We start from the raw sequence: 27,402 nt of genomic DNA, 5'->3' as shown, positions 1-27,402 counted from the left end.
CTTTTCTCCGAGCCACTCATTGGGGTACACAGGACCATGGGTGTAATGCTGCTGTCACTAGGAGGCTGACACTAAGCTGAGACAAAAAAAAGGTTAGCTCCTCCCCTGCAGTATACACCCTCATGCTGGCTTCCAGAGACCCAGTTCAGTGCAAAAGCAGTAGGAGAATAACAACAAAGTACCAAGAAACAGTAGAGTACAACATGTCAAAGAAAGTCATAAAACTGAAAAACGGTAAAGAGCCGAACAGGCTAACAGGGTGGGTGCTGTGTCCCCCAATGAGTGGCTCGGAGAAAAGGATTTTACGGTGAGTACACACAAAAATCCCTATTTCTCCATCGCCACATTGGGGGACACAGGACCATGGGACGTCCAAAAGCAGTCCCTGGGTGGGAAACAATACAACCCAACAACTCTGTGTACCATCTGACTTACAAATGCGCGACGGCTGCTTGTAGAACACGTCTGCCAAAAGCCGCGTCCGCAGAAGAATGGATGTGGACATTGTAGTGCCTTGTGAAGGTATGCAGGCTGGACCACGTTGCGGCCTTGCAAACCTGCTTCGCCGTAGCCTGGTGCCGAATGGCCCAGGAAGCACCCATCGACCGAGTGGAGTGGGCTCTAATCCCCGCCGGGATAGGTCTGCCCCTGACTCGATAGGATTCTTGGATAGCCGAACGAATCCATCTGGCTATCGTGGCTTTAGACGCAGCCAAACCCTTTCTGTGACCCTCCGGGAGAACGAAAAGGGAGTCTGATTTTCTGAAAGGAGCCGTTCTGGAAATGTACCTCCGAAGGGCCCGTACGATGTCCAGAGTATGAAGGGCTTTTTCAACCCTGTGTTTTGGCTGCGGACAAAAAGAGGGAAGAATGATGTCCTCGTTAAGGTGAAAAGAGGACACCACCTTAGGGAGAAAATCCGGAGATGGGCGAAGGACTACCTTGTCCTGGTGGAAAGCAAGAAAAGGAGCTCGGCAGGATAAAGCGGCCAATTCTGAGACCCGTCTGATAGACGTTACGGCCACAAGGAAGGCAACCTTCCAGGATAGGACTGTAAGCGGGATGTCCTGAAGAGGCTCAAAAGGAGGTTCCTGAAGAACCCCCAGAACCAAGTTGAGATCCCAGGTCTCCAACGGCATTCTGTAGGGGGGTACGACATGTGAGACCCCCTGAATGAAAGTTTTAACTTGAAGGTTGGCAGCGATCCTACGTTGGAATAACACAGATAACGCTGAAATCTGACCTTTGAGGGAACTCAGAGCCAAGCCGGAGTCCAAACCGGACTGAAGAAAATCCAAAATGCCAGGAATAGAGAATACGAGCGGAGGGCGACCTCGGAGCCTGCACCACGAGAAGAAAGTTTTCCAGGTGCGATGATAGATAGCAGCAGAAGACGACTTGCGAGCGCTTAACAAGGTGGGAATGACCTGCTGAGAGAAACCGGCTCGAGTTAGAATCCAGGTTTCAACAGCCACGCCGTTAAACGTAGGGCCCCTGAGTTCTGGTGGCAGATCGGCCCCTGAAGAAGAAGATCTGGGCGGTCTGGTAAGCGCCAGGGAACGTCGGCTACGAGCTGAACGAGCTCCGCGTACCAAGCGCGACGAGGCCAATCCGGCGCGACCAGGATGACCGGAACCCCCTCCGTCTTGATCTTCCGGATTACCTTCGGCAGTAAGGGAAGAGGAGGAAACACATAAGGTAGTCGGAACTGATGCCACGGGGATATCAGCGCGTCCACTCCGATGGCAAGGGGGTCCCGGGAACGTGCAATGAAATTGAGAACCTTGGCGTTCAACCTGGACGCCATCAGATCCACATCCGGGGTCCCCCAGCGAAGGCAGATCTGCCGAAACACCTCCGGATGAAGTTCCCACTCCCCCGAGGCAAGGCCCTGACGGCTTAGAAAGTCCGCGGCCCAGTTTTCGACGCCTGGAATGTGCACCGCGGAAATGGTGGAATGGTTGGCTTCGGCCCAACGAAGGATGTGCGAGACTTCCTGCATCGCCGCCCTGCTGCGGGTACCCCCCTGGTGGTTTATGTAAGCCACCGCTGTGACATTGTCCGATTGGATTCGGATCGGGTGACCCGCGAGCAGGGGGTGAAAACGAATCAGGGCGAGCCTGATTGCCCGACTCTCCAGAATGTTTATAGGGAGCCTCGACTCCCGAAGAGTCCAGCGACCCTGGGCAGAGTGGTGAAGAAACACCGCACCCCAGCCGAGAAGACTGGCATCGGTGGTTACCACAAACCATCGGATCGGGAGAAAGGATTTCCCCTGGAGGAGAGAGGGACCCAGGGTCCACCATAACAGGGCTTGTCTGGTCCGCAGAGATAAAGGACATGGACGGTCGAGTGATAAGGGACTCCTGTCCCAGTTGTCCAATAGAGCCCGTTGCAAGGGGCGAAGATGGAGTTGGGCGAAAGGGACCGCTTCCATCACGGCTACCATTTTGCCCAGGATCCTCATGGCGAAGCGAATGGTACAGGGATGAGGATGGCAGAGCGTCCGAACTCCAAGTTGAAGCTCTCGGGCCTTGGACCGAGGGAGTAAGACCAGACCCCTTGAGGTGTCCAGGATCATTCCCAAAAAGGAGATCCGACGGGCAGGAACGGGGGAGGACTTCTCCCAGTTGATCAACCAACCCAGGCGCGAAAGCGAATCCAAGGTAATCTGGACGCTTGCCTCGCAGGCCTGAAAAGACGGACCCTTTATAAGGAGGTCGTCTAAGTAAGGCAACACGACCACTCCACGAGAGTGAAGAATTGCCATGACGGCCGCCATCACCTTCGTGAAAACCCTGGGCGCCGTGGCAAGACCGAAGGGTAAAGCTGTGAATTGGAAATGGTCGTCCAGGATGGCAAAACGGAGGAACCTTTGATGAGGCGGGAATATTGGAATATGGAGATAGGCATCCTTGATATCTAATGATGCCAGGAATTCCCCCCTCTCCATTGAGGCGATGACCGACCGGAGAGATTCCATCCTTAAGTGCCGTACCTTTACGCACTTGTTCAGGAGCTTCAGGTCTAAAATGGGACGCACTGTCCAGTCCTTTTTTGGCACGACGAAGAGATTTGAGTAAAAACCTCTGAACCGGTCGTGTTCCGGAACCGGAACAATGACCCCGCACTGGCGGAGGGAATGAATGGCGCAAAGAAGTGCGCGAGACTGGGCGCCCGAACTGGGGAGGCGAGAGGGAAAAAACCGAGCTGGGGGGGAGGCGGAGAACTCTATTTTGTAGCCAGACGACACCAGATCCCTGACCCATTCGTCGTGTATGACGGAGAGCCAGACTTGCTGAAAAAGAAGTAGGCGTCCGCCTACCTTGGAGGTGTCGCCTGGACAAGTTCGCGAGTCATTGCGAAGGGAATCTGGCAGGCCTGGACCCTCTGGTTCTGGGCTGCCTAGGCTTTCCTCGCCAGGACGGGTTTGGCCTAAAAGAGGGACGAACGTCTCTGTCTGAGCGAGTAGATCGGTCCAATCTGGAAGGGGCGGCAGGATTGGACCAGGCTGGACTGCTACGAAAGGGCCGAAAGCGAAAATATGGTTGACGCTGGAAAGCAGTCTTGGGCCTCTGTTGGGGAAGGAACTTGCTCTTTCCCCCTGTAGTGTCGGAGATAAGCTGGTCTAGTTTTTCTCCAAAAAGACGCCCACTCTGAAAAGGGAGAGAAATGAGCGACTTTTTTGAGGAGGAATCTGCGCGCCACTCTCTGAGCCAAATAGCCCTTCTGATGGTGATGGCATTAGAAGCTGCCGATGCTGCACAGTTTGCTGCATCGAGAGAAGCGTACATTACGTAATCACCGGCCATGGCAATTTGTCTGGCGAGGTCCGCCATCTCAGAGGGAAGATCCTGATCGTGAACAGATTTTGCTAGGGCATCTGCCCAGGAAACCATTGCCTTGGCCACCCAAGCCGCGGCAAAGGAAGGAGAAAAGGAAGATCCTGAGGCTTCGTACACTGAGCGAGCTAGGGAATCTAGCTGGCGCTCTGTGGGATTTTTAATTGAGGCGCCATTAGGAACGGACAAAAGAGTTTTGGACGCTAGGCGCGAAACCGGAGGATCTACCAAAGGGGATTCCGTCCAGTCTTTAACCAGATCTGCGGGAAAAGGATATTTCGATTCCAGGGTCTTTTTGCCTGTGAAACGCTTATCCGGGCGCTCCCTGTGTCGCTTGACAATATCCAGAAAATCTGGGTGAGAGGCGAACGTTTTATGGGAACGCTTGTTTCTAGTAAAGGAAACTGAATGTTCCGGAGCAGGATTAGGGTTATCGTCCACTTTAAGGGCGTGATTGACAGCCTCAATGAGGGAGTCAACTGTAGATCTAAACTCAGGAGCATCCGGGTCTAAGGATACGTCAGACTCATTCAGAGTCGTGAACGCTACGACCCCCTAACGAGGGTGAGCGAGAGGCGGAGCCGCCAGAAGCTGAGTGGCGTGGGGAGTGTTCAGGAGAGGTAGAACGGATCCGTTTTCTGGATGCCCGTGCCTCTTTGTGGAGAGAGCGGCCCCTGCTGGCCGACGATTCCCCTGCTACGGAGGGATCTCTTAATCCGAGAAAAGGATTGCCCCGCTCCCCAGGAGGGTGCTGAATGGATTTGATAGCATTGGCTAAAAAATCCACAGACTGAGACAGAGGCGACCCACGCGGGGGGACTAGATACACCAGAGTCGGTGGCGGTGGAGGGCTCCTGGGCACTTGGGGCATCGCAGGTTGAGCAGAGGGGGGAAATCTGAGGCCGAGGAAGTGGAGCCTGGCAGGTGGTACATGCAGAAAAAAAGGTAGTATGCAATTTAGAGGTTTTAGACCTTGTCTGTGACATGGTGTACCCTAGTGTAACAGATTGCAGGGTCTAAGATAAAGTGAGGGCGGCGCTGCTGGGGAGGACCTGACGTGGTCTCCTTACCCGAGGTCCTGTGTCCCACCAAGAAGAGAGGAAGAGTGGTGGAGTTGGAGAAGGTCGGAGTTCGCAGCGCTGCACGTGGAGAAGCTGCGGCAGGAAGATCTGAAGCTGCAGCGTGCAGGAGAAGATCCAAGATGGCCACCGAGAGTAAAGTAGGAAGTCTCGCAGACAGCGAGAAGCGCCAGGACCGGGGGGCGGCGCCGCCGATGATGCAAAAAAAGGGGTGGAGCCTATCGGAAGAACCGAGCCAGGCCGAAGCCGGGGACTAAATTTGCGGCTTCGGCCCGGCGCGCCGCCGCTGCGCGCCGGAGGCTATGGGACCCGTACCACTGCTAAAAGGGAGCCCTCCGACCGCCGTGGGTGACCCCCCTCCCCCCCCCCCCCCCCGAGGCACTTACCCCAATAAAGATTCGATTCCAGGGAGTGCTGCCCACAGATCCAGGTGAGCAGTGCCCGGGGTTATAAGGACGGTGCAGGGATTGGGGAGCCTCTAGCCACTATCCCCTGAAAAGGGGGGTGGAGAGGGAACCGTCCGCCACCATCCATCAGCCGCATAACCAGTGGTGGGCAGGGCATATGTCCGGCAATAGAGCCTGGCTGCAGAAGAGGGTACTGGAGGTGATACTTCAGTGCTCGTCTGTAAAGTGGGGGGGGGGGGGGGGGGAGATCGGACCCTTGAAGGGGCCCGTCGCCCCTAGAATCAGCTCAGGCAGTGGCATCCCGCGTCACAGGAGAGGGTACGGAGAGGTGAAACTCCCGTGCTCGCCTGTTGTTGGTTCGGGGGAGAACGGAACATGAAAGAATCCGTCGCCCCCTTCGTCCGGAAATAGAAAGGATTTAAAGAAAAAAATTCCAGTGTGCCTCCTACGGACACTAAGCTTGAACTGGGTCTCTGGAAGCCAGCATGAGGGTGTATACTGCAGGGGAGGAGCTAACTTTTTTTGTCTCAGCTTAGTGTCAGCCTCCTAGTGACAGCAGCATTACACCCATGGTCCTGTGTCCCCCAATGTGGCGATGGAGAAATAGTATACTGCACCCCATAATCCTCCATACTGTATAATGCACCCCCCATAGTCCTCCACATAATATAATACACTCCCCATAGCCAAAAACAGAAAAGGATAATGCCAGCTCACCGTTAAAGTTTATAGAAGTCCAGCATGCAAGGAACCATGAGCCGACCACTCATGTGCAGCAATTGCAAAAGAAGATAAAAAGAAAAAAATGTTCCAGCTTCTGGTAACATTTTCAGAATGATCTTTATTCCATCAAAAAAACAATTAAAAAAATATGGTGGACAGGAACAGGAACAAGCAACGCGTTTTAAACACTGCTCTTTATCAAGCTTGATAAACAACCACCGTGTTCAAAACGCATCGCTTGCTCCTGTTCACCATATTTTTTTTTCATTTTTTTTGATGGAATAAAGATTACTCTGGAAATTTTACCAGAAGCTCGAACATTTTTTTTTTTGCACTCCCCCTATCCCTCCACATAGTATAATGCACGTACAGTATCATGCACTCCCCATAGGCCTCCATATAGTATGATTCACTCCCCATAGGCTTCCATATAGTATTATGCACTTCCCATAGGCCTCCATATAGTATCAAGCACCCCATAGCCCTCCATATAGTATTATGCACTCACCATAGTCTTCCAGTCATACTGACATAATCGCACCCACCGTGCCGAGACGTCAAGACGCCGAGAAGGAATGATAGGAGAGGGAGCGTGAGCTGATGCTCCCTCTTTCACCATTGCTTTCGACTGCCGATACAGTTGAACGTGCAATGACAAGCGGGGAGTCCAGGGCTGGTACCGGGCCCCCTGACTCATGGGTGTGGCCTCCACCATTGACACCTCTATAGGACAATTTGAACTATATGGCCTTCTCTATTTTTTAGTTTACCCATTAATGAATGTCATCTTTTAGATCATGTCATAAATACATATCACGTCACCATCTGTAGATGAACATGCACGCTAAAGCATTTTATGCGCCACGCTTGATCACGAGCCTGGCTGAAGTACACAGGTGCCTTTCATTAAGGCTGTCGGATAATTCAACTATAATTCATGGTGTAAATATATTACATCTGTCTGCTGTGATCAACCACAACCCTTCCAAGCTGCACCCCCCCTCCCAAAAAAAAGGGTCAACGTCAAAGGAAAATACAAAAATGTCGTAAAGTTTTTCAGCAAAATGTGCAAAGCCTATTAAAGTCTAAAGCCTTTGATGAATTAGAATTCCATCCCAAAAACTTTTTCGACCAGACACCCATGTAGAACCATAATTTACCAGAAATAAACAGTGCCAAGGTGTCCGTCTTTCTACTATCCTGCATGTACTTCTGTAGACAACAAGTATTTCAAATCTGGGGAGATAGTCGGGTGAAATGATCTGCTGAGCTAGTACCTGCTGATCTCCTCCGCACCCATGTGAAACAGTAAGTCTGTGGATGTAAATCCCAAGGCTACACCATTGACAGATAAGGTACAAGGGTCTGCCACAAAATGCACTCTCTGGGAAAAAAAAAAAAAAAGAAACCGGATTAATAAAAGAAAAAAAAAAAAACTTGTTTGCAATTAGTGTAAAATCTAAAGATGAACACAAGTGTAACCAGAGGAAACCCCGCTGCATCGCTCCTGGCCGCCTGAGGTTAGTATTATACAGGAGATATGACACAGATACAACATCCTTTTCAGACGACATGACTTGTGCTTCTCGCTTCGTGGTTTCTCTATTCTCATCTCAAAATCACACATTTCCGTAAGAAACGGCTGCAGAGACCGCGACAGCAGCAAGTGCGAGAACGTGTTCAGAATTAATCAGAATTAGCGCCAAGAAACGTCAAATTATCCTACTTATTGCGGACTTATATTCTCTTTGCCGCATGAAGAGACCTATATACATGTATTTATTAAAAATTAATTCTTTGACATCAAAATAAAACATTGTTAACAAGACCCAACATAAACAAACTAAGTGTCCATGGAATAGATAGGATAGACTCAAAATTATGTATACTACTGATATTTTGTCATAAATTGACTCATATACACATCAATGACCACTGTGGTATGATAAGAAATTGTCCTTTTAAAAATCTCTAATTGTGATGAATCACATATAATAGAGGACTATGTATAACCTATAATATACCAGTCAAATTATATTGGGAGTCTAGGCTTGAATATTACACCTAATGGCTCAAAAAAAAAAAATAACTAAATATATTTGTGGTCGAAAACCCTAGTGGGTTAAATGAGTGGTCTAAGCCCTTAATGACCAAAGCTGAAAACGCATTTATAACTTTTTTTTTTTTTTTTTGGGGTGGTGGGGGGTGATGTTTGCTTCTCTACATTTCAGAAGCTGTAACTTTTTTTTTTTCTTTCAAATCTTTTTCATCAGCGGAGTTATAGGAGGCCTTGATTTACATGGGAGAAATTTTATTCTTTGTCACAGTTTGATAGAATCCAGATACTGAAGATCACCGCACACTCCAATAGGACATTTTCCAAAACTATATAAAAAGTTTATTCAAAATTAAATCCACTCAAACTAACTGTCACAGGGCGCATTCAGAGGGCTATAAAAATCGTCCCGAGATCAGAACGCAGTGCAAGGACTGGCCGGCGGTTCTCCCCACCTGAGTGTGACAACTTGATATATTTCTATGCAGCTGTCACGCTCGGGTCGGTAGAGCCGCTGGCCAGTCCGTGCACTGTGTTCCGATCTCGGCCCGTTTTATACGCCAGTCTGAATGCACCCTGCGACATTTACTGGGACTGAAGACCTTAACCTCTTCCTTTCTCTAACAATATAAAATTACTACAATTTTTGTTTCTCTAAAAATAAAGGTATGTAGTTTGGCACAGTTCAATTTTTTTTTTTTTTATTAAAACTTGTGAATAGGGGTTACCTCCTTATCTTCCTTGGCCACTTCATAGCAGCTAAACGGAGGCTGGGGATAGACAGGATCGTGGTGAACATCTCTGACGGAGGGGACAAACACCAAATGGGAACCAGATCTGAAGAAATATGTGAAGCAGAATTTAACAGAAAATTATTAATTACGGCCACAAATGAGAACATAACTGATGATTCTTACAGTCTGTGTGGTCTATGGTGAAAATATAGCGCACAGATCTGGCACCGCTCCGGCCAGCTTTTCCAAGTGAGGCTAGAGATGATCGTCAGGTGTCTTCACTTTGCAAGAAACCCATTATCTCACCTGTAGCGGCGCTAGACTAGTCTGGACTCTGGCCCCCAGATCTTTAAACTATACTTTCTCTGAAATACCAGAGCGTTTCAGAATAATATACCTGGCTGCAATGGTGCAGCCAAGATCTGAGCAGTTTGGGCACCATGAACCACGTGGCAGGTTCCCTTTAACTTCTTCACATACAGAGCATCCAACTTGCAGCCTCACTTACTGCCTTGTGCCTTCGATGATCATTTTCAGGCAAGATTTAAACACTTCTTCGAACGTCACCGTCAGCTGCAAGTTCTGAAAATGAGAACAACAAGTAAAAACGGTTCAGTTCTTATAGTCTACCGGCATGTTTACAGTCTGTGCAGAACCCCAAGATGACGACAAGTCCCAGCTGCTCCAGTTATTAGCGTTAAACCGCTCCATGATGTGTTCTCCAAGGTATTGAAGGCTCATCTGGGCAGTTATTTTCAGCAGTGACTTGCATCCAGTCTAAAAACTACATTTTACTGTATGTTATTGATGCAAAAATCTGTTTAGGGCCCGGGAATTGCACATGTTATTCTTCATTAAATTTTTTTCTTTTTAGGTATGGGCCGTCCGATAGTAAATGGCCTCTAGTAACCTCTCTGGATCCATCGGATCCATCACAGGCCGCTCCAGTCGTCAGCTTCGGAAGCCATGCCTGCCCTGTCTGGATATCACAGAAGAGCTAAAGCCTGTGAACGGCTGCAGCGGTAAAAGGCATGCTCTTGTCACCTAACTGCTGCAGGCAATCACTTTATCAATGATTTTGTGACATCATGGACAGCGCCGTTTTCTATTCTGATGCCGGCCACTACAGCAGTCTGTGATGGATCCATTAAGTATGTGTATGATAGTGAAGATTTTACCTCAACCTGTTGATGTTTTGAATCCAAAAAAGGTCCAAGCTGCAAAGACAGAAAACATGCAAGATGTCAGTCATACGGGGGGTATATTTAATCTCCGGCATCGTGGCCCGTCCTCGGATCTCACCAGAATGCAGACATCTGGACGGTCTCTATTAATAACATCCACCAGATCCTTTAGGGCATCATAAGTGATGGTGTCCGATGTGGTGAACGGTCCACAGGCTGCAATTATCATCTGCTGGGCGCAGTCTGCACAGAAGGAAATGGGAAGATTATGCAGAAGATTATTGTTAAAGGGATGGTGGGGGGCCGCCAATATCTGGGTGTCACGCTTGTAAAAGAGGGTATTGCCGGTTACACTGCGACAATTAAACTTACCAGAAACTTAGTATTTAAAGAAAAAAAAAAAATCTATGTATGTGATATAAATAAGACATTCACGTATTAATGCCGCCAGTCATTATTTATAATGTGATCTATTATGTTGACTCGCACAATGACAAATCGGGCTGGATTACAGGAGGGCAAAACTGTAGATATGTAGACCGCACTCTAACCACATTTAGTTTGGTACACAGCCAATTACTTTTAGGGCTCATTCACACAATGATTTTTTCAATCTGAGTGCTGGGGAAAATTAAAAAATGGACCACACAGACGAATGTTATTCATTGACGCAAAGCAGAAGAATTTTTTTTTTTTTTCACAGTGAAAAAATAATTATATAAATATCTATATATACACACCGTATTTTGCAGCATGCACTAGTTTCTTGCATAAATTGTATATGAGAGAGAGAGAAAGCGGAAGAAAGAAAGAGAGAGAGAGCTAATACAACTTTATGAGAATAAAAAGGATCCGACGTTAAAAAAAAAAAAACGGATCCGGTTTTCCCAAAAATTGACGGATTGTGCCTGAAACAAAAAGCCTGATGTGTGAAAGTAGCCTAAATGAGTCACTAACTCTTTTTTTGCCAACTTCATGAATATTTGCAATTGGAAATAATTATTTTGGTAAGGAAAAAAAAACAAAAAAAACATGAAAATGGAAAAATTAAATAAATAAAAATACTTTGCCCCATAGGGTAGGTGGAATAAATTATACAGAAAACGGAAGTATTTGTCTTAAAGGGTTAAAAAGCAGACTGTCCGAAACTTCCTCCGAGTGCGGGACTACATATGAAATGACATTAATATTATCCTTCCTCCAAAACAGCAAGTTGACGTCACTCGCAAGCTGCATCTTGTAGGGGATCCCAGAGAAATTCAATGGCGCAGGTGTTTGACTCGCAGGCACAAGCAGCGGCCGGCAGGACAGAGCCGGACAATTACCAGGAAATTACCAGGAAACTGGTTGCCGCCTGCAGCTGCCTCTAAAACCTTTGTTTGTGCTCATCATTCTTGTCAAGTCTTCACCTACTGATGCAATATAGACCCCCAAGATACATGATCAATCCCCCAGCAGAGGCAGACCCCCTACACATGCATGCTTAGCTCTGATGAGCATGCATATGTTCTCAAAAGGCAGAGGAACACAAGCTGCAGCCGCCCATCTCCCGTGGCCGCCCATCTGCGATAAACACAAATAGAATGTTCGCACAGGCCGACAGCACTTCCATACACACAGAACACTGATATATATGATTTTTCTCAGCAGCACGTCCTGTTTTTACACAGGACAATGTGCGGTCGATAATTTTTTTTTTAATAAGTATATTTAATAATTCACGACACATGACGAACGAGTGTTTTGCTCATTCCCTGTGTGTGACCGGCTGATATTTCGGAAATGAGTGTTCCTACAAATCGGCACTCAATGAATTTTAGTTGTGTCCAAGTAGGTGTTCTCAGATAGTTTTCACTTTGGGGGGGGGAAAGTAAACTTCTAACCTTATCAGATAGCAACTCCTACAGGAAGTAGAGCCAAATGGGTGTTAACTCATTAACTGGTAAATACTTTCCTTGCCAATATGTCTGAGGCCGGCGTCACACTCAGCGTATGAAAATACGGTCCGTTTTTTACAGCCGTAATACGCAGAAATGTTCCCAAAATAGTGATCCGTATGTCATCCGTAGGCAGGGTGTGGCAGCGTATTTTGCGCATGTCATCCTCTGTATGCAATCCGTATGGCATCCGTACTGCGAGATTTTCTCGCAGGCTTGCAAAACCGACATCTAATGGATTTTTGGGCTCAAATGTTCGTTAAAACATGTATACGGTAATATATATATATATATATATATATATATATATATATATATATATATATATATATATATATATATATATATGTATATATATATACACACACACACCCCAACACATATACATACATACACTATTTATATTTAATTCAGTGCTAAATAGCTAAATAGCATAAAAGCCGGTAATTCAATTGCCAGCTTTTGCCATCTCCTTCCCAAACCCAACAGGATATGAGACATGGTTTACATATAGTAAACCATCTCATATCCCCTTTTTTTTTTTTCATATTCCACACTACTAATGTTAGTAGTGTGTATGTGCAAAATTTGTGCGCTCTAGCTATTAAAGGGTTAAATGGCGGAAAAAATTGGCGTGGGCTCCCGTGCAGTTTTCTCCGCCAGAGTGGTAAAGCCAGTGACTGAGGGCAGATATTAATAGCCTAGAGAGGGTCCATGGTTATTCGCCCCCCCCCCCCTGGCTACAAACATCTGCCCCCAGCCACCCCAGAAAAGGCACATCTGGAAGATGTGCCTATTCTGGCACTTGGCCACTCTTCCCACTCCCGTGTAGTGGTGGGATATGGGGTAATGAAGGGTTAATGCCACCTTGCTATTGTAAGGTGGCATTAAGCCAGATTAATAATGGAGAGGCGTCAATTATGACACCTATCCATTATTAATCCAATAGTACGAAATGGTTAATAAAACACACAAACATTATTACAAAGTATTTTAATGAAATAAGCCGGATTACTTACCGGTAATGCTCTTTTAATGAGTCCACTACAGCACCCCACATGAGAGAGAGGGATCCGCCCATAGGAACAGGCCGGCGCCGTAAAGCACAGCACAGCGGTGACGTCACCGCTGTGCTCTGCTTTTACTTTACGGCCGGCGCTCACAGTCAGTGCGGGAAGCAGACGGCCAGGGACCTGACGGACATCAGAAGGTGAGTATGTACTGTGTTTTTTTTTACATTTACAATGGTAACCAGGGTAAACATCGGGTTACTAAGCGCGGCCCTGCGCTTAGTAACCCGATGTTTACCCTGGTTACCCGGGGACTTCGGCATCGTTGGTCGCTGGAGAGCTGTCTGTGTGACAGCTCTCCAGCGACCACACAGCGACGCTGCAGCGATCGGCATCGTTGTCGATATCGCTGCAGCGTCGCTTAATGTGACGGTACCTTTATAGTTCTCCCATGGGATTTTAAAGCAGCACTCCAGTGTTATTTTGCAGTGCTGAAGTGGTGCTTTCAATATAAGCCCTGTGCCGCCATTCTTATACTCACCCTCCAGCGTCTTCATATAGTACTTCACAGACACTACACTGGTCCCGCAGCTTCCAACATAATAGCATACTATTATCTATAATATAACGCTGGGAGCGTCACTCTGTCCGAAGCCTCTATAGACTGCGCAAGCGCCGGCGCAGTCTGGACCTCACAGAGTGACGCTCCCAGAGTCCCAGGAGATCGCGGTATGTGTAAGCAGTGAACGCACACCGCGATCTCCAACGGAAAAGCAGGTACCAGCCAGGAGGGTGTGAGTATGCTATATTTACCCGACTGTCCCGTTCCACCGATGCGCGCTGCTCCATCCTCTGCCTGTGACGTTCAGTTCAGAGGGCATGATGACGCGCTTAATGCGCGCCGCCCTCTGACTGAACAGTCACAGCCAGGATGTGGAGGATGAAGCGGCGCGCAGCAGTGGAACGGGACAGTCAGGTAAATATAGCAAGTGCTGGGGGCCTGAGCTAGGGGCGACTCCGGCACCTGACCCCCACAGCGCGCCGGTGTCCCCGCCTGCTCAGGCCCCCAGCACTCGGTGCCACGCACAGCCGCCCGCAAAAATTTTAATCTGCCGCCCACTTCATGGTCAGCGGTACTTGCTACGCTTCGTATTATAGGATCCGCTAAACAGAGCACCTTTTTGTTTTGGATCCTTTGTCTCCCAGCGCTCCCTTTGAGTCTCAAACGGTTTGTTCCTGGTAAAGGGGCGTCTTCTGAAGGCTCTCCTGTAAGATGGAAGAGATTGATTAGGGAAGCCTTTCTTTCTCTCTCCTGCTTTATTTAGGAGCTCATCCAATGTTTTCCCAAAAAGGAACTCACCCTGGCAAAGGGATCGCACAAAGTTTTGCCTTTGCCTGTGCGTCCCCTTTCCAGTTTTTTAACCAGAGTACTCGCCAGGCTGTTTACTAGGCTGGCTGATCTGGCTGCTAGGCGTAGCGAATCCACAGAGGCATCTGCCAGGAATGCTATCGCTTCTTTTATTAGAAGGATTTTCGGTAAGACTGACTCTCTTGAAGTTCTACCTCTAATTTGTTCCTCCAGCTGTTCCATCCACACTAGTAGTGACTTTGCGGTGCAGGTACTAGATATAGCTGGCCTGAATGCCCCCGTGTTAGCTTCCCACGATCTTTTTAGTAAGGCTTCTGCTTTACGGTCTAACGGGTCTGTTAGGACCCCCGAATCCTCAACCGGTAAGACCGATTGTTTAGAAGTTGAAGCAACTGCGGCATCAACCTTTGTGTTGTGAATTCCGTTCTTGAACTCCCTCCTGTGGTCATGAATGATACTTCGGCGAGTTCTGTCCGTGGACTCCCTCTGGTGGCTGTGAGTGGAACTGCTGGTTCTGAGGTTGCTCCCTCAGCTGCCCTCGTTTGCGGCTAGGCTAGCTTCTCTATTTAACTCCACTCAGATCGTTACTCCATGCCAGCTGTCAATGTATTAGCACTGGTTCAGATCTCTCTCGGATCTTTCTGATGACCTGTCTACTCCAGCGAAGCTAAGTCCCTGCTAGTTAATTTTGTTGTTCATTTTGTACTGAATATATTTCTTAGTTCTTGCTAAGTTCTAGTCCAGCTTGCTAACATGATATTGCCTTGCTAGCTGGAAGCTCTGGGTTGCAGAGTGGCACCTCCGCACCGTGAGTCGGTGCGGGGGTCTTTTTGCACACTCTGCGTGGCTTTTTGTAGTTTTTTGTGCTGACCGCATAGATCCCTTTCCTATCCTCAGTCTATCTAGTAAGTCTGGCCTCCTTTGCTGAAACCTGTTTCATCCCTGTGTTTGTGACTTTCCTCTTAACTCACAGTTAATATATGTGGGGGGCTGCCTTTACCTTTGGGGAATTTCTCTGAGGCAAAGTAAGGCTTATTTTCCTATCTTTAGGGGTAGTTAGCTCTTAGGCTGTGAAGAGGCGTCTAGGGAGAGTTAGGTACGCTCCACAGCTATTTTTAGTGTGTGTGTTATAGGATTAGGATTTGCGGTCAGCAGAGTTCCCACTTCCCAGAGCTCGTCCTGTCTTCTAGTTTAACCATCAGGTCATTCCAGGTGCACCTAACCACCAGGTCCATAACACTTTGGCACCTTTGACCAGGAATTTAGTTCCTCATCGCTGAAGGGATAGCGTCTCTTAGAGGATGATGGTAGGAAACCTCTGGTATTCTGCTTATCCCATTCTTTTTTAATTAGTTCTTTAATAGTGGGTATAACGGTGAAGGATCTACGTTGTTTCTGCCCTAACCCCGCAAACATGATGTCTTGAGCTGATTTTTTTCCTTTCTCGTCTGGGCACCCCATCGTGCTTCTGACAGATTTTACTAAGTGGTCTATACTGCTGTTAGGTAGACAAAGCCCCCTTTCATTCTCGGATGAACTCGGCTGGGATCCAGATTCGTCTGAGGATCTATGTACATCCTCTGATTCTGAACTTGCTGGAGATCGGGACCTGCTTGGTTGGCGGGTACTGGTGCTACTTGTATGTGCCAAACCCTGCATTTCTTCCCGGATTATGGCTCTAACATCAGATGGAGTCATTATATTCTCCTGCCGTAAGGTTAACATGATACATTCTGAGCACAACCTTTTAGCATACGAATCCGGAAGGGGCTGCGTACATAAGGCGCATTCCTTGTGTTTGGACTTGTGTGTCCTTTTCTTAGTCTAGAGGAAGGGGATACAGGAGGAACATATATCAGCATATAGGAAAAGGCTTTTTTTAAAAACTCACCCAGTGAAGCTGACAGGTACCGGTTCTGGAGGCGGATTTTTTGGCAAGTGATCCTTCTGCTTGCTGGTAGATCTCTTTTCTGGAGGTCGACCACCACTTTTAGTGCTGCTTCTATCGCTTCTCTCTTTGCTGGGAGAATACTGTTCTGCTGCAGGCAGGTGCGCTTCATCGGCCGGTGAAGCCATCTCACACACACCGGTCCGACGCCAGCGCCGCTTTTTAAATCTGGCGCTGAATCTCCTGCCTCCCCGGACCTAACCCGGAAGTGCTCCAGCGACTTCTGGGTTAGACGCACCGCTCTCTCACCATGCGGCGGCCGGAGGTATTAAGCCAGCCGCTGCAGCGCGCGCGTCCTCATGGAGCCGGGCGAACCAGCGGTGATCGGACCCGGACCATGGATGTGTGACAGACGAGGGGGGAGGCTGCAAGCAGGGGCTCCCCCGCCGCTGCTTCTGGAACCGCAGCCCCTGCCGTTCCCACAGAACCGACGCAGGCGGGTGCATGGCCCAGGAATCCTCTTCATCTGTAGGTAAGCAGGGATTCCTATAGGAACAGGAAACCTAAACTGAGGAGGAGAGGGGACCGCCTTCTTTTATTCTGTAGGTTTCCTGTTCCTATGGGCGGATCCCTCTCTCTCATGTGGGGTGCTGTCGTGGCGAAGGGTAAAAAAGACAGGTTGTTTTAATATTTTATTATACTCTTAATCCACCTGAAGACCCTCGTTCTGTAAAAAAGGAAAAATAAAAAATCAACAATATCCCAGGAACTAAAAACTTTTCCCAGGCTCGAGTTCATATGAGGACATCCAGCAGAGGGCGCATCACCGCGACTCAAGGTAACTGCAGGACATTCCCCTGCACTCCATTCATTCCCCGTATTTTTACAGCCACGAGCACAGCTGCTTTAGCAGAGCTCCTGGGTGTAAAATGATTTAACCCCTTCAGATGGATTTACATCGTGGGACGTGCCAGAACGACGGAAGGTATGGGATATTGTTGATTTTTTATTTTTCCTTTTTTTACAGAACGAGGGTCTTCAGGTGGATTAAGAGTATAATAAAATATTAAAACACCCTGTGTCTTTATTTCATTAAAGTACTTTGTAATAATGTGTGTGTGTTTTATTAACCATTTCGTACTATTGGATTAATAATGGATAGGTTTGAAAAAGACCTCTGTGGTCGAAACGTTGCATCTGGCAAATAAAGGAAACGTTTTTTAAGACTTCACCTGGATTGGATGCGGTCCTTCATTGTGGATTTTAATAATGGATAGGTGTCATAATTGACGCCTCTCCATTATTAATCTGGCTTAATGTCACCTTACAATAGCAAGGTGACATTAACCCTTCATTACCCCATATCCCACCGCTACACGGGAGTGGGAAGAGAGAGGCTAAGTGCCAGAATAGGCGCATCTTCCAGATGTGCCTTTTCTGGGGTGGCTGGGGGCAGATGTTTGTAGCCAGGGGGGGGCAATAACCATGGACCCTCTCTAGGCTATTAATATCTGCCCTCAGTCACTGGCTTTACCACTCTGGCGGAGAAAATTGCGCGGGAGCCCACGCCAATTTTTTCTGCGATTTAACCCTTTAATTTAATAGCTAGAGCGCACAAATTTTGCACATACACACTACTAACATTAGTAGTGTGGAAATGCAAAAAAAAAAAGGGATATGAGATGGTTTACTGTATGTATACCATGTCTCATATCCTGTCGGGTTTGGGAAGGAGAAAGCAAAGGCCGGCAATTGAATTACCGGCTTTTATGATATCTAGAGCAGTATGAATAAATATATACACACATACACACCTATTCTATGTGTAGACATTTATTCTACCTATTCTAGTCTGTCAGTGTGATTTTACTGTACACCGCACTGAATTGCCGTCTTTTCTAGAGAACACCGGTGCGTATTTCTCGCAAGTCACACGCATGGTCCGTGTGTAATCTGTATTTTTCTCGCCCCCATAGACTTTCATTGGTGATTTTTTGCGCAATACGGTGACAAACGCAGCATGCTGCGATTTTCTACGGCCGTACAAGACCGAATAATACGGTTCAGTAAAATACGGCAGATAGGAGCTGGGCCATAGAGAATCATTGTACCGTATGCAATCCGGATTTTCTGCACCTCTCATACGTTCGTAAAACTCGCTAGTGTGACACCGGCCTGAAACAGAGGCAAAAAAAAAATACAAAAACATAAAACACCTTTTATCCCTCTCTGCAGCCACAATTTCATTGTGTGTCCAGTTCAACATGAAAATGTTGGTGCCAAGTCCTCTAATGATTCCTAACATTTTTTGGTCCCCTCTCCCCATCTCTATACCACCTGGCTTTATTTTTGGTATTAGTACACATTTGTACAAAAAGCTTTTTCCCTTCTAATGAGTCTTCTGTCTTGAGTGTTAATCATATTCTGTCTGGCTGATTTACAAGACTGTGGCTTGTAGAAACACAATGTCTTATATATGCAAGTGTCTGTTTACTGAAAGCCTCCGCTTCCTGTCACTTTTTTTTTTCTCTTCAGAAAAAGAAAAAAAAATTCTCAGTTTCCGCCACCTTTTCTCTTCAGTAACTACCAAATGTGCAAGGAGGAAAGTTTAAAAGGCACACGGAGGCTGAGCCTCAGCATTGAGACGTAGGTCTTCCACTGCCAAGTGCTCTGCTCCGTATAGTCTGTATCACAGAGATATCCTCCCATAGAAGCAAAGGTGCTAGGGAGGAATCCGCACACTGCAGCAATCCTTAACCCCTTAACGACCGCCAATACAACTTTTAATGGAGGCAGTTAAGGGTACTTATTCCTCAGCAGTGCTTTTTAACAGTGCTGATAAATAAGGTTATAGCGCCCCCCAGTGTTGGAAATTTTCAGGGGTCTCAAGTACCTGAAGTAGCCGAGACCCCAGCGAAAATAATTTGGGTCGGTTTGTACCGTCCCCAGTGTTCCGATCACTATTATTCATGGAATAACAGAGACCACAAAAAAAAAAAAAACAATCAAATTTTCAATTTCTCTCTCCTCTGATATGATCTAGCACATTAGAGGAGAGAGAAACGAGGTCCCACAAGCCTCCCCGGTACCTCCAGCATCCCCCCAGGCCCTCAGTCTTCTTCCGGGAGAAATTGGCGCCGAGATCTTCCAGACAGCACACGGCAACAATAGGAGATTTCTCCTATTGATTAATTTTGATCACTGTGATAGCCCCTATCACAGTGATACTAAAAAAAAGATAGGAAATCAAACCCCCTTTTATCACCCCTTAGTTAGGTAAAAATAATAAAATAAAATGTATTTATTTCCATTTTTCCATTAGGGTTAATTTTGGGGGTTGGGGTTACGGTTGTGTTAGGATGGAGTCAGAATTGGGGGTTTTCCACTGTTTAGGTACATCAGGGGGTCTCCACACCATTGTGGGCGTGCGCTAGCGATGTGTCCAACATAGGGCTTAATGGCGGCGTTAACAGACTGCGTTACACCACGTTATGGCGCGGTGTAACATAGTCCGTCTAACGGATTGCCAAAAAGTAATGTGAAACCAGCCTTAACCTTATGCGTCAGTTTTTAAAAACAGGAAAAAAAAGGCACATGATGCCGAAACTTTTTGCTGTTCTAAAAACAGTCTCCTTAAGAAACTCAGACAGACCCCATAAGGGCTCATTTCCACATGCGAGACATACGTCCGTGTCTCGCAGGTTAAAACCCTCTTCTGGCGCCGGCACTTGGGAGCGGAGCATGCAGCTCCATGTGTTGCTGTGCGGCCGCACGCTCCGCTCTGGAGTGCCGGATGTGGACATTAATTTTTGTTTTTTTTAGAAAAGCAAATGAACAAAGTCAAATGTCCAATGTCAGGTGTGAATGTTGTCTTCATCGCTGCTTTTATATGGTAATGTGCAGCTTATGTAATTGTTTCCCTGTAGTTTACATATTAACTGTATTTGTAACCTCAGACATGTGGATAAACTAGTCTGAATCCTTGGGCGCAAATGAAGGTCTTTCCGAACCTTTTCAGTTAAATCTCCTGATAGAACAGGTTTAGCTCCTGTCCCACCCAGACACCCGACAATGGGCCACTTTCCTTGGGAGATCAGCGCGGCTTCCTCTCCATTTCCTGCCTCTCACCTGCGGAGCTTTGATCAGGTTTGGCCCCCATTGTCAGCTCCTCTTACTCCTGCTGTCATTTCTTTGGTACTTTTGCCCAAGGACGTTTCACCTGACTTGATCTTAATGGCCTCCTGTATAAAGACTCGCACCCCTTGAAATGAACACTGGAGGCGAGGCGGTGACCTAGAACTTTTGATTGAAGTTTTAAAGGGAACCTATCACCCCGTTTTTTTCGGTATGAGATAAAAATACTGTTAAATATGGCCTGAGCTGTGCATTACAATAGTGTAGTTTGTGGACCCCGACTCCCCACCTATGCTGCCGAAATACGTTACCAAAGTAGTCATTTTCGCCTGTCAATCAGGCTGGTCAGGTCGGATGGGCGTGGCTTCTTCCCCCAGATATTGCGTAGTTTTCCGTTGGTGGCGTAGTGGTGTGCGCATGTCCAAGGTCCCCAATCCTGCACGGGGGGGTGAAAATAGCAGCGATGTCCGTTATTCCATTGGTGGTCGGTGGGCGCGGCCATCTTCCTTTGGCCGCGCGTGCGCAGAAGCGGCGCTCTGCTGGCCGCGGCTTCAGGAAAATGGCCGCGGGATGCCGCGCGTGCGCAGATGGAGATCGCGGCGGCCATTTTCCTGAAGCCGCGGCCAGCAGAGCGCCGCTTCTGCGCACGCGCGGCCAAAGGAAGATGGCCGCGCCCACCGACCACCAATGGAATAACGGACATCGCTGCTATTTTTACACCCCCGTGCAGGATTGGGGACGTTGGACATGCGCACACCACTACGCCACCAACGGAAAACTACGCAATATCTGGGGGAAGAAGCCACGCCCATCCGACCTGACCAGCCTGATTGACAGGCGAAAATGACTACTTTGGTAACGTATTTCGGCAGCATAGGTGGGGAATCGGGGTCCACAAACTACACTATTGTAATGCACAGCTCAGGCCATATTTAACAGTATTTTTATCTCATACCGAAAAAAACGGGGTGATAGGTTCCCTTTAATAAAAAACACAAGGTCAACACATTGAAGGAAACAGAGCAATTAAAAAAGGTAGCTCAGCCTAAGGCCTCATTCACACCAGTTTGGGTTTCTTTTTTACGTAAGGGAAAAATGGACCAAAGTTTAGTCAGTTTTTCTCATACGTGAAAAAAAAACCAAAAAAAAACAACAAACAATCCTTAAAAAATAAAAATAATCGGACCGCACTTGAATGTCATCCAATTTGTCCCCTTTTTTTTCCATAGATACATAGACCAACATTGCAAACTTTGATCCAACACTCAGACCAAAATTGGAGAGGTCTGCGTGATTTTTTCAGTGTACAAAAGATCCCAGACATGTGTACAGACCCATTCACTATTATAGGTAGGGGTGCCATCCACAAAAAACACTGAACGCGTTCTTATGCAGAAATAAGACGTCTGAATGAGCCCTGTAGCCAATTTTTGGGTCAAACAGGGTTTGTTGGTCTCCTAGATCCCCATAAACATAAGATGCTCATGATGGGAAAGATGGTAAATGTAGGACTTTATGGAAACCAATGTCTCTTAACGTCCGGCCATTGATACAATTCAATCACAGGACAATGCTACATTATCCTCTCCGGCACGAAATTGCTCAGAGCAGGCAGTAATGGGAATGGAGAAGGCAGTGGCCGCTTTCTTCTCTAATGACAGCTACGGAAAGTGTCACATAATAGCAGCACTGATCATAAAGTGTGGCGTCAACTGCAGCACCCCTGCGCTATGACTGGGCGCAGTTATCAAGATTTAGCAGACTATGTCCATAGTTTATTCATAATCACTTTTTCCCCAACAGTGACCGTCAGCAAAGTAATTGGCATCTTATGAAACACCCCTGTAAGTGTCCAAAATTAGTGAAATCGCTCTGCAAGTCCCACACTGGGCCGGTCCAGACGTGAGTGATTACCATCGATATAACATTATTTTCTACCTCCGTGCATAAGTGCAAAAGGAAATAGTTTATAAACCCATTAAAATTCACACTGTAAACTGCACTTGGCCAAAATCTAAAAATATTCACATTGCACATTAAAAGAAAAAAAATACAAAAAATGGTAGCACTCGGGGGGGGGGGGGGGGGGGGGGGACCCCTGCATCCCAGCCAAACCTTTCCATGTATGGTCACCGTAAAAGCTTTTGAACCCAAAGTGAATTTACAATCCACGATCAAAACGCTCGTTGCCAGATAACCCTGCAGTGTAAACATGGCTGCTAATCGTCAGACAAATGAGCAAAACGCTTGTTCGTCTGGTGAAATGAGTTTTGGATTACTTAAAAGATCATGGTCCTCGGCAGCATATAGTCCTATGTAAACTGAACCATAGCAATCTGTGTGCACTGATTGATTTATTACGGATTGTTAATAGAGCAACGTAACAGTGGTCTAAATGACAGACGATCAGCAAACATGTAGTCGGCCATTTAACACTGTGGATCGGTTAGTCTAAACCAAGGCCTTAGATAGCTGTTGGTCAAATACTCACCATCGATGGCGCCCGGAGTCTTCCCGCCTCTCATCGGTGCACGCTGCCGCTTCCATTCCTATAGATGGTGTGTGTGTGAAGGACCTGCGATGACGTCGCGGTCACATGACCGTGATGACGTCGCGGTCACGTGACCGCGACGTCATCGAAGGTCCTGCACACACCATCTATAGGAACGGAAGCCGCTGAGGAGATCGGCTGTCTGCAGGTGAGTATAACCATTTTTTTAATTTTTTTAATTATTTTTAACATTCTATCTTTTACTATTGATGCTGCATAGGCTGCATCTACAGGTCCTTCTCAAAAAATTAGCATATAGTGTTAAATTTCATTATTTACCATAATGTAATGATTACAATTAAACTTTCATATATTATAGATTCATTATCCACCAACTGAAATTTGTCAGGTCTTTTATTGTTTTAATACTGATGATTTTGGCATACAACTCCTGATAACCCAAAAAACCTGTCTCAATAAATTAGCATATCAAGAAAAGGTTCTCTAAACGACCTATTACCCTAATCTTCTGAATCAACTAATTAACTCTAAACACATGCAAAAGATACCTGAGGCTTTTAAAAACTCCCTGCCTGGTTCATTACTCAAAACCCCCATCATGGGTAAGACTAGCGACCTGACAGATGTCAAGAAGGCCATCATTGACACCCTCAAGCAAGAGGGTAAGACCCAGAAAGAAATTTCTCAACAAATAGGCTGTTCCCAGAGTGCTGTATCAAGGCACCTCAATGGTAAGTCTGTTGGAAGGAAACAATGTGGCAGAAAACGCTGTACAACGAGAAGAGGTGACCGGACCCTGAGGAAGATTGTGGAGAAGGACCGATTCCAGACCTTGGTGTGGAAACATCCAGAGCCACCGTGCACAGGCGTGTGCAGGAAATGGGCTACAGGTGCCGCATTCCCCAGGTAAAGCCACTTTTGAACCATAAACAGCGGCAGAAGCGCCTGACCTGGGCTACAGAGAAGCAGCACTGGACTGTTGCTAAGTGGTCCCAAGTACTTTTTTCTGATGAAAGCAAATTTTGCATGTCATTCGGAAATCAAGGTGCCAGAGTCTGGAGGAAGACTGGGGAGAAGGAAATGCCAAAATGCCTGAAGTCCAGTGTCAAGTACCCACAGTCAGTGATGGTGTGGGGTGCCATGTCAGCTGCTGGTGTTGGTCCACTGTGTTTCATCAAGGGCAGGGTCAATGCAGCTAGCTATCAGGAGATTTTGGAGCACTTCATGCTTCCATCGGCTGAAATGCTTTATGGAGATGAAGATTTAATTTTTCAGCACGACCTGGCACCTGCTCACAGTGCCAAAACCACTGGTAAATGGTTTACTGACCATGGTATTACTGTGCTCAATTGGCCTGCCAACTCTCCTGACCTGAACCCCATAGAGAATCTGTGGGATATTGTGAAGAGAAAGTTGAGAGACGCAAGACCCAACACTCTGGATGAGCTTAAGGCCGCTATTGAAGCATCCTGGGCCTCCATAACATCTCAGCAGTGTCACAGGCTGATTGCCTCCATGCCACGCCGCATTGAAGCAGTCATTTCTGCCAAAGGATTCCCGACCAAGTATTGAGTGCATAACTGAACATTATTATTTGATGGTTTTTTTGTTTGTTATTAAAAAACACTTTTATTTGATTGGACGGGTGAAATATGCTAATTTATTGAGACAGGTTTTTTGGGTTTTCAGGAGTTGTATGCCAAAATCATCAGTATTAAAACAATAAAAGACCTGACAAATTTCAGTTGGTGGATAATGAATCTATAATATATGAAAGTTTAATTGTAATCATTACATTATGGTAAATAATGAAATTTAACACTATATGCTAATTTTTTGAGAAGGACCTGTATAGTAAAAAGTTGGTCACACTTGTCAAACACTCTGTTTGACAAGTGTGACCAACCTGTCAATCAGTTTTACAAGCGATGCTACAGATCGCTTGGAAAACTTTAGCATTCTGCAAGCTAATTACGTTTGCAAAATGCTAAAAAAAAAACCGGGGAAAAAAAAAACCGCCAAAAAAAAAAATATGCGGATTTCTTGCAGAAAATTTCCGGTTTTCTTCAGGAAATTTCTGCAAGAAATCCTGACGTGTGCACATACCCTAAGACTAAAAATGGTACAATCTTAACCTATAGTCCAACCTATGTAAACTTAAAGGGCACCTGTCACCCCGTTTTTTCCGTATGAGATAAAAATACTGTTAAATAGGGCCTGAGCTGTGCATTACAACAGTGTATTTTGTGGACCCCGATTCCCCACCTATGCTGCCAAAATACGTTACCAAAGCAGTCGTTTTCGCCTGTCAATCAGGCTGGTCTGGTCAAAAGGGCGTGGTGTCTTCCCCCAGATCTTGCTTAGTTTTCCATTGGTGGCGTAGTGGTTTGCGCATGCCCAAGGTCCCAAATCCACATCACAGGGGAGTGAAAAGATCGCGATGTGCTGTATTTCATTGGTGATCGGTGGGCGCGGCCATCTTCCTTTGGCCGCGCGTGCGCAGAAGCGGTGCTCTGCTGGCCGCGGCTTCAGGAAAATGGCTGCGGGCTGCCGCACGTGCGCAGAAGGAGATCGCTGCGGCCATTTTCCTGAAGCAGAGTTCACATCTCAGCTTCAGGAAAATGGCCGCCGCGATCTCCATCTGCGCACGCGCGGCATCCCGCGGCCATTTTCCTGAAGCCGCGGCCAGCAGAGCGAAGCTTCTGCGCACGCGCGGCCAAAGGAAGATGGCCGCGCCCACCGATCACCAATGAAATACAGCACATCGCGATCTTTTCACTCCCCTGGGACGTGGATTTGGGACCTTGGGCATGCGCACACCACTACGCCACCAACGGAAAACTAAGCAAGATCTGGGGGAAGACACCACGCCCTTTTGACCAGACCAGCCTGATTGACAGGCGAAAACGACTACTTTGGTAACGTATTTCGGCAGCATAGGTGGGGAATCGGGGTCCACAAAATACACTATTGTAATGCACAGCTCAGGCCCTATTTAACAGTATTTTTATCTCATACGGAAAAAACGGGGTGACAGGTTCCCTTTAAAGTCCTTTTAGGAAAAGGTTTTCCATTATTAAAACCACTGTATACAGAGCGATTCTTAGGACTTACCTTCAGAATCAATATTTGGTTGATAGTATGGAAGTGTGACTCCCTAGAGAAAAAAAAATTGAAAATTAGCTGTAGAAATTTCAACAGATATATAAAAAATCTTATATGACTTCATAGCTAAATAGTATGCAGTTCTGAGATAATCAAAACACACAGGTTCATTGTTTTGAGACAACATCTCAACTGTAAAGTTAAAGCCTGGAGGCATAGACTTATCTTTATGTTGACTTTTGAATGTAGGCGTTTGTTCTTTGGTTGGTCAAGAAACACAGATTATTGTTTGTATGAACCTTTAACATAGACGTTTGTTATAACTTATGGTCCGCTATCTTTGCAAAGCAGTGATGCAGGGTCATTGAACAATGGAGGTTTTATAATCTGTTGATTGACAATAGTGTGTGACCCTGTGGCTTGTTGACTTGCAAAACCGTGGAAGAAAAACTATACAGATTGATAAAATACTGAAACAATGTGATTTAATCTCATCACACCTTCCTCTTGACCTCTGGATGATGGCTTGAAGGACAACAGTTGTGAACTATATAAAAGGGGATATGCCTCTGTAATAAGATCAACACAACCAGACACTCTTTACAAAAACACAGCCGGGAACACTAAGACTGCAGCGAGGACATCGATTTGACATTCTACAGGATGCCAGCTTAGGGAACCACGGCCCCGGCTGAAACATATCTGCGTCATTGACCATCACTGAACCAATGAATTCGTTTGAGGAAACCAGGATTTGGACCCGCCTGTGCCCCATGGATACATTTAGGAAAGTCAGGATTGGGACCCACAGGTCACCTGGCTCCATGGAGATGTTTGGAGAAGCTAGGTTATGACCCTCTGGTCACCAGGCCTCGTACCTCAATGGACTGTCAGGCTATGTGCACACGTATTTTTCCGCAGCGGATTTTAGAAATCTGCAGGTAAAAAGGCACTGCGTTTTACCTGTGGATTTACCGCGTTTTTTATGCGGATTCCACCTGCAGTTTTACACCTGCGGATTCCTATTGTGGAGCAGGTGTAATCCGCAGCGGAATCCGCACAAAGGATTGACATGCTGCGGAATGTAACCCGCAGCGTTTCCGCACGTTTTTTTCCACAGCATGGGCACTGCAGATTGCGGTTTCCATAGGTTTACATTGTACTGTAAACACATGGAAAGCTGCTGCGGACCCGCAGCTGCAGATCCGCAGCAAAATCCGCAACGTGTGCACATAGCCCCAAGCTTCCTAAGCTTGTCGTTACCTCCTCTCTTTGCGTGCCACAGGTGGTGGTAGTCGGCCCTGGAAGTCACAGCTGCTTTAATCTCGGCGAGTCAGCAAAAGGGTGAGACTAATTTTGCACCATCTTGGGTATTTTGCTGGGCTGTTCTATGTGTTATTAGCCTGTTTTTTTGTTCAATAA

At 46.7% G+C, this 27,402-nt stretch overlaps 1 protein-coding gene across 4 annotated transcripts in view; it reads right to left on the bottom strand.

The window, feature by feature from the left end:
* POLA2 (DNA polymerase alpha 2, accessory subunit) overlaps positions 1-27,402 on the bottom strand; it is a 60,336-nt gene that overhangs the window by 5,065 nt on the left and 27,869 nt on the right. For all 4 annotated transcript variants that reach the window (XM_077287696.1, XM_077287695.1, XM_077287698.1 and 1 more), the window contains 6 exons: positions 25,990-26,032; positions 10,144-10,268; positions 10,020-10,058; positions 9,350-9,423; positions 8,836-8,944; positions 7,329-7,435 (listed from right to left, as the gene is read on the bottom strand). In XM_077287696.1, coding sequence (XP_077143811.1) covers positions 7,329-7,435; positions 8,836-8,944; positions 9,350-9,423; positions 10,020-10,058; positions 10,144-10,268; positions 25,990-26,032 — 497 coding nt within the window. The remainder of the gene's footprint in view (positions 1-7,328; positions 7,436-8,835; positions 8,945-9,349; positions 9,424-10,019; positions 10,059-10,143; positions 10,269-25,989; positions 26,033-27,402) is intronic.

Source organism: Ranitomeya variabilis, chromosome 2 (genome assembly GCF_051348905.1).
Source record: "Ranitomeya variabilis isolate aRanVar5 chromosome 2, aRanVar5.hap1, whole genome shotgun sequence".
NCBI lineage: Eukaryota > Metazoa > Chordata > Amphibia > Anura > Dendrobatidae > Ranitomeya > Ranitomeya variabilis.
The sequence above is the reverse complement of the archived record's forward strand: the minus strand, read 5'-3'. Positions and strand labels throughout refer to the sequence as shown.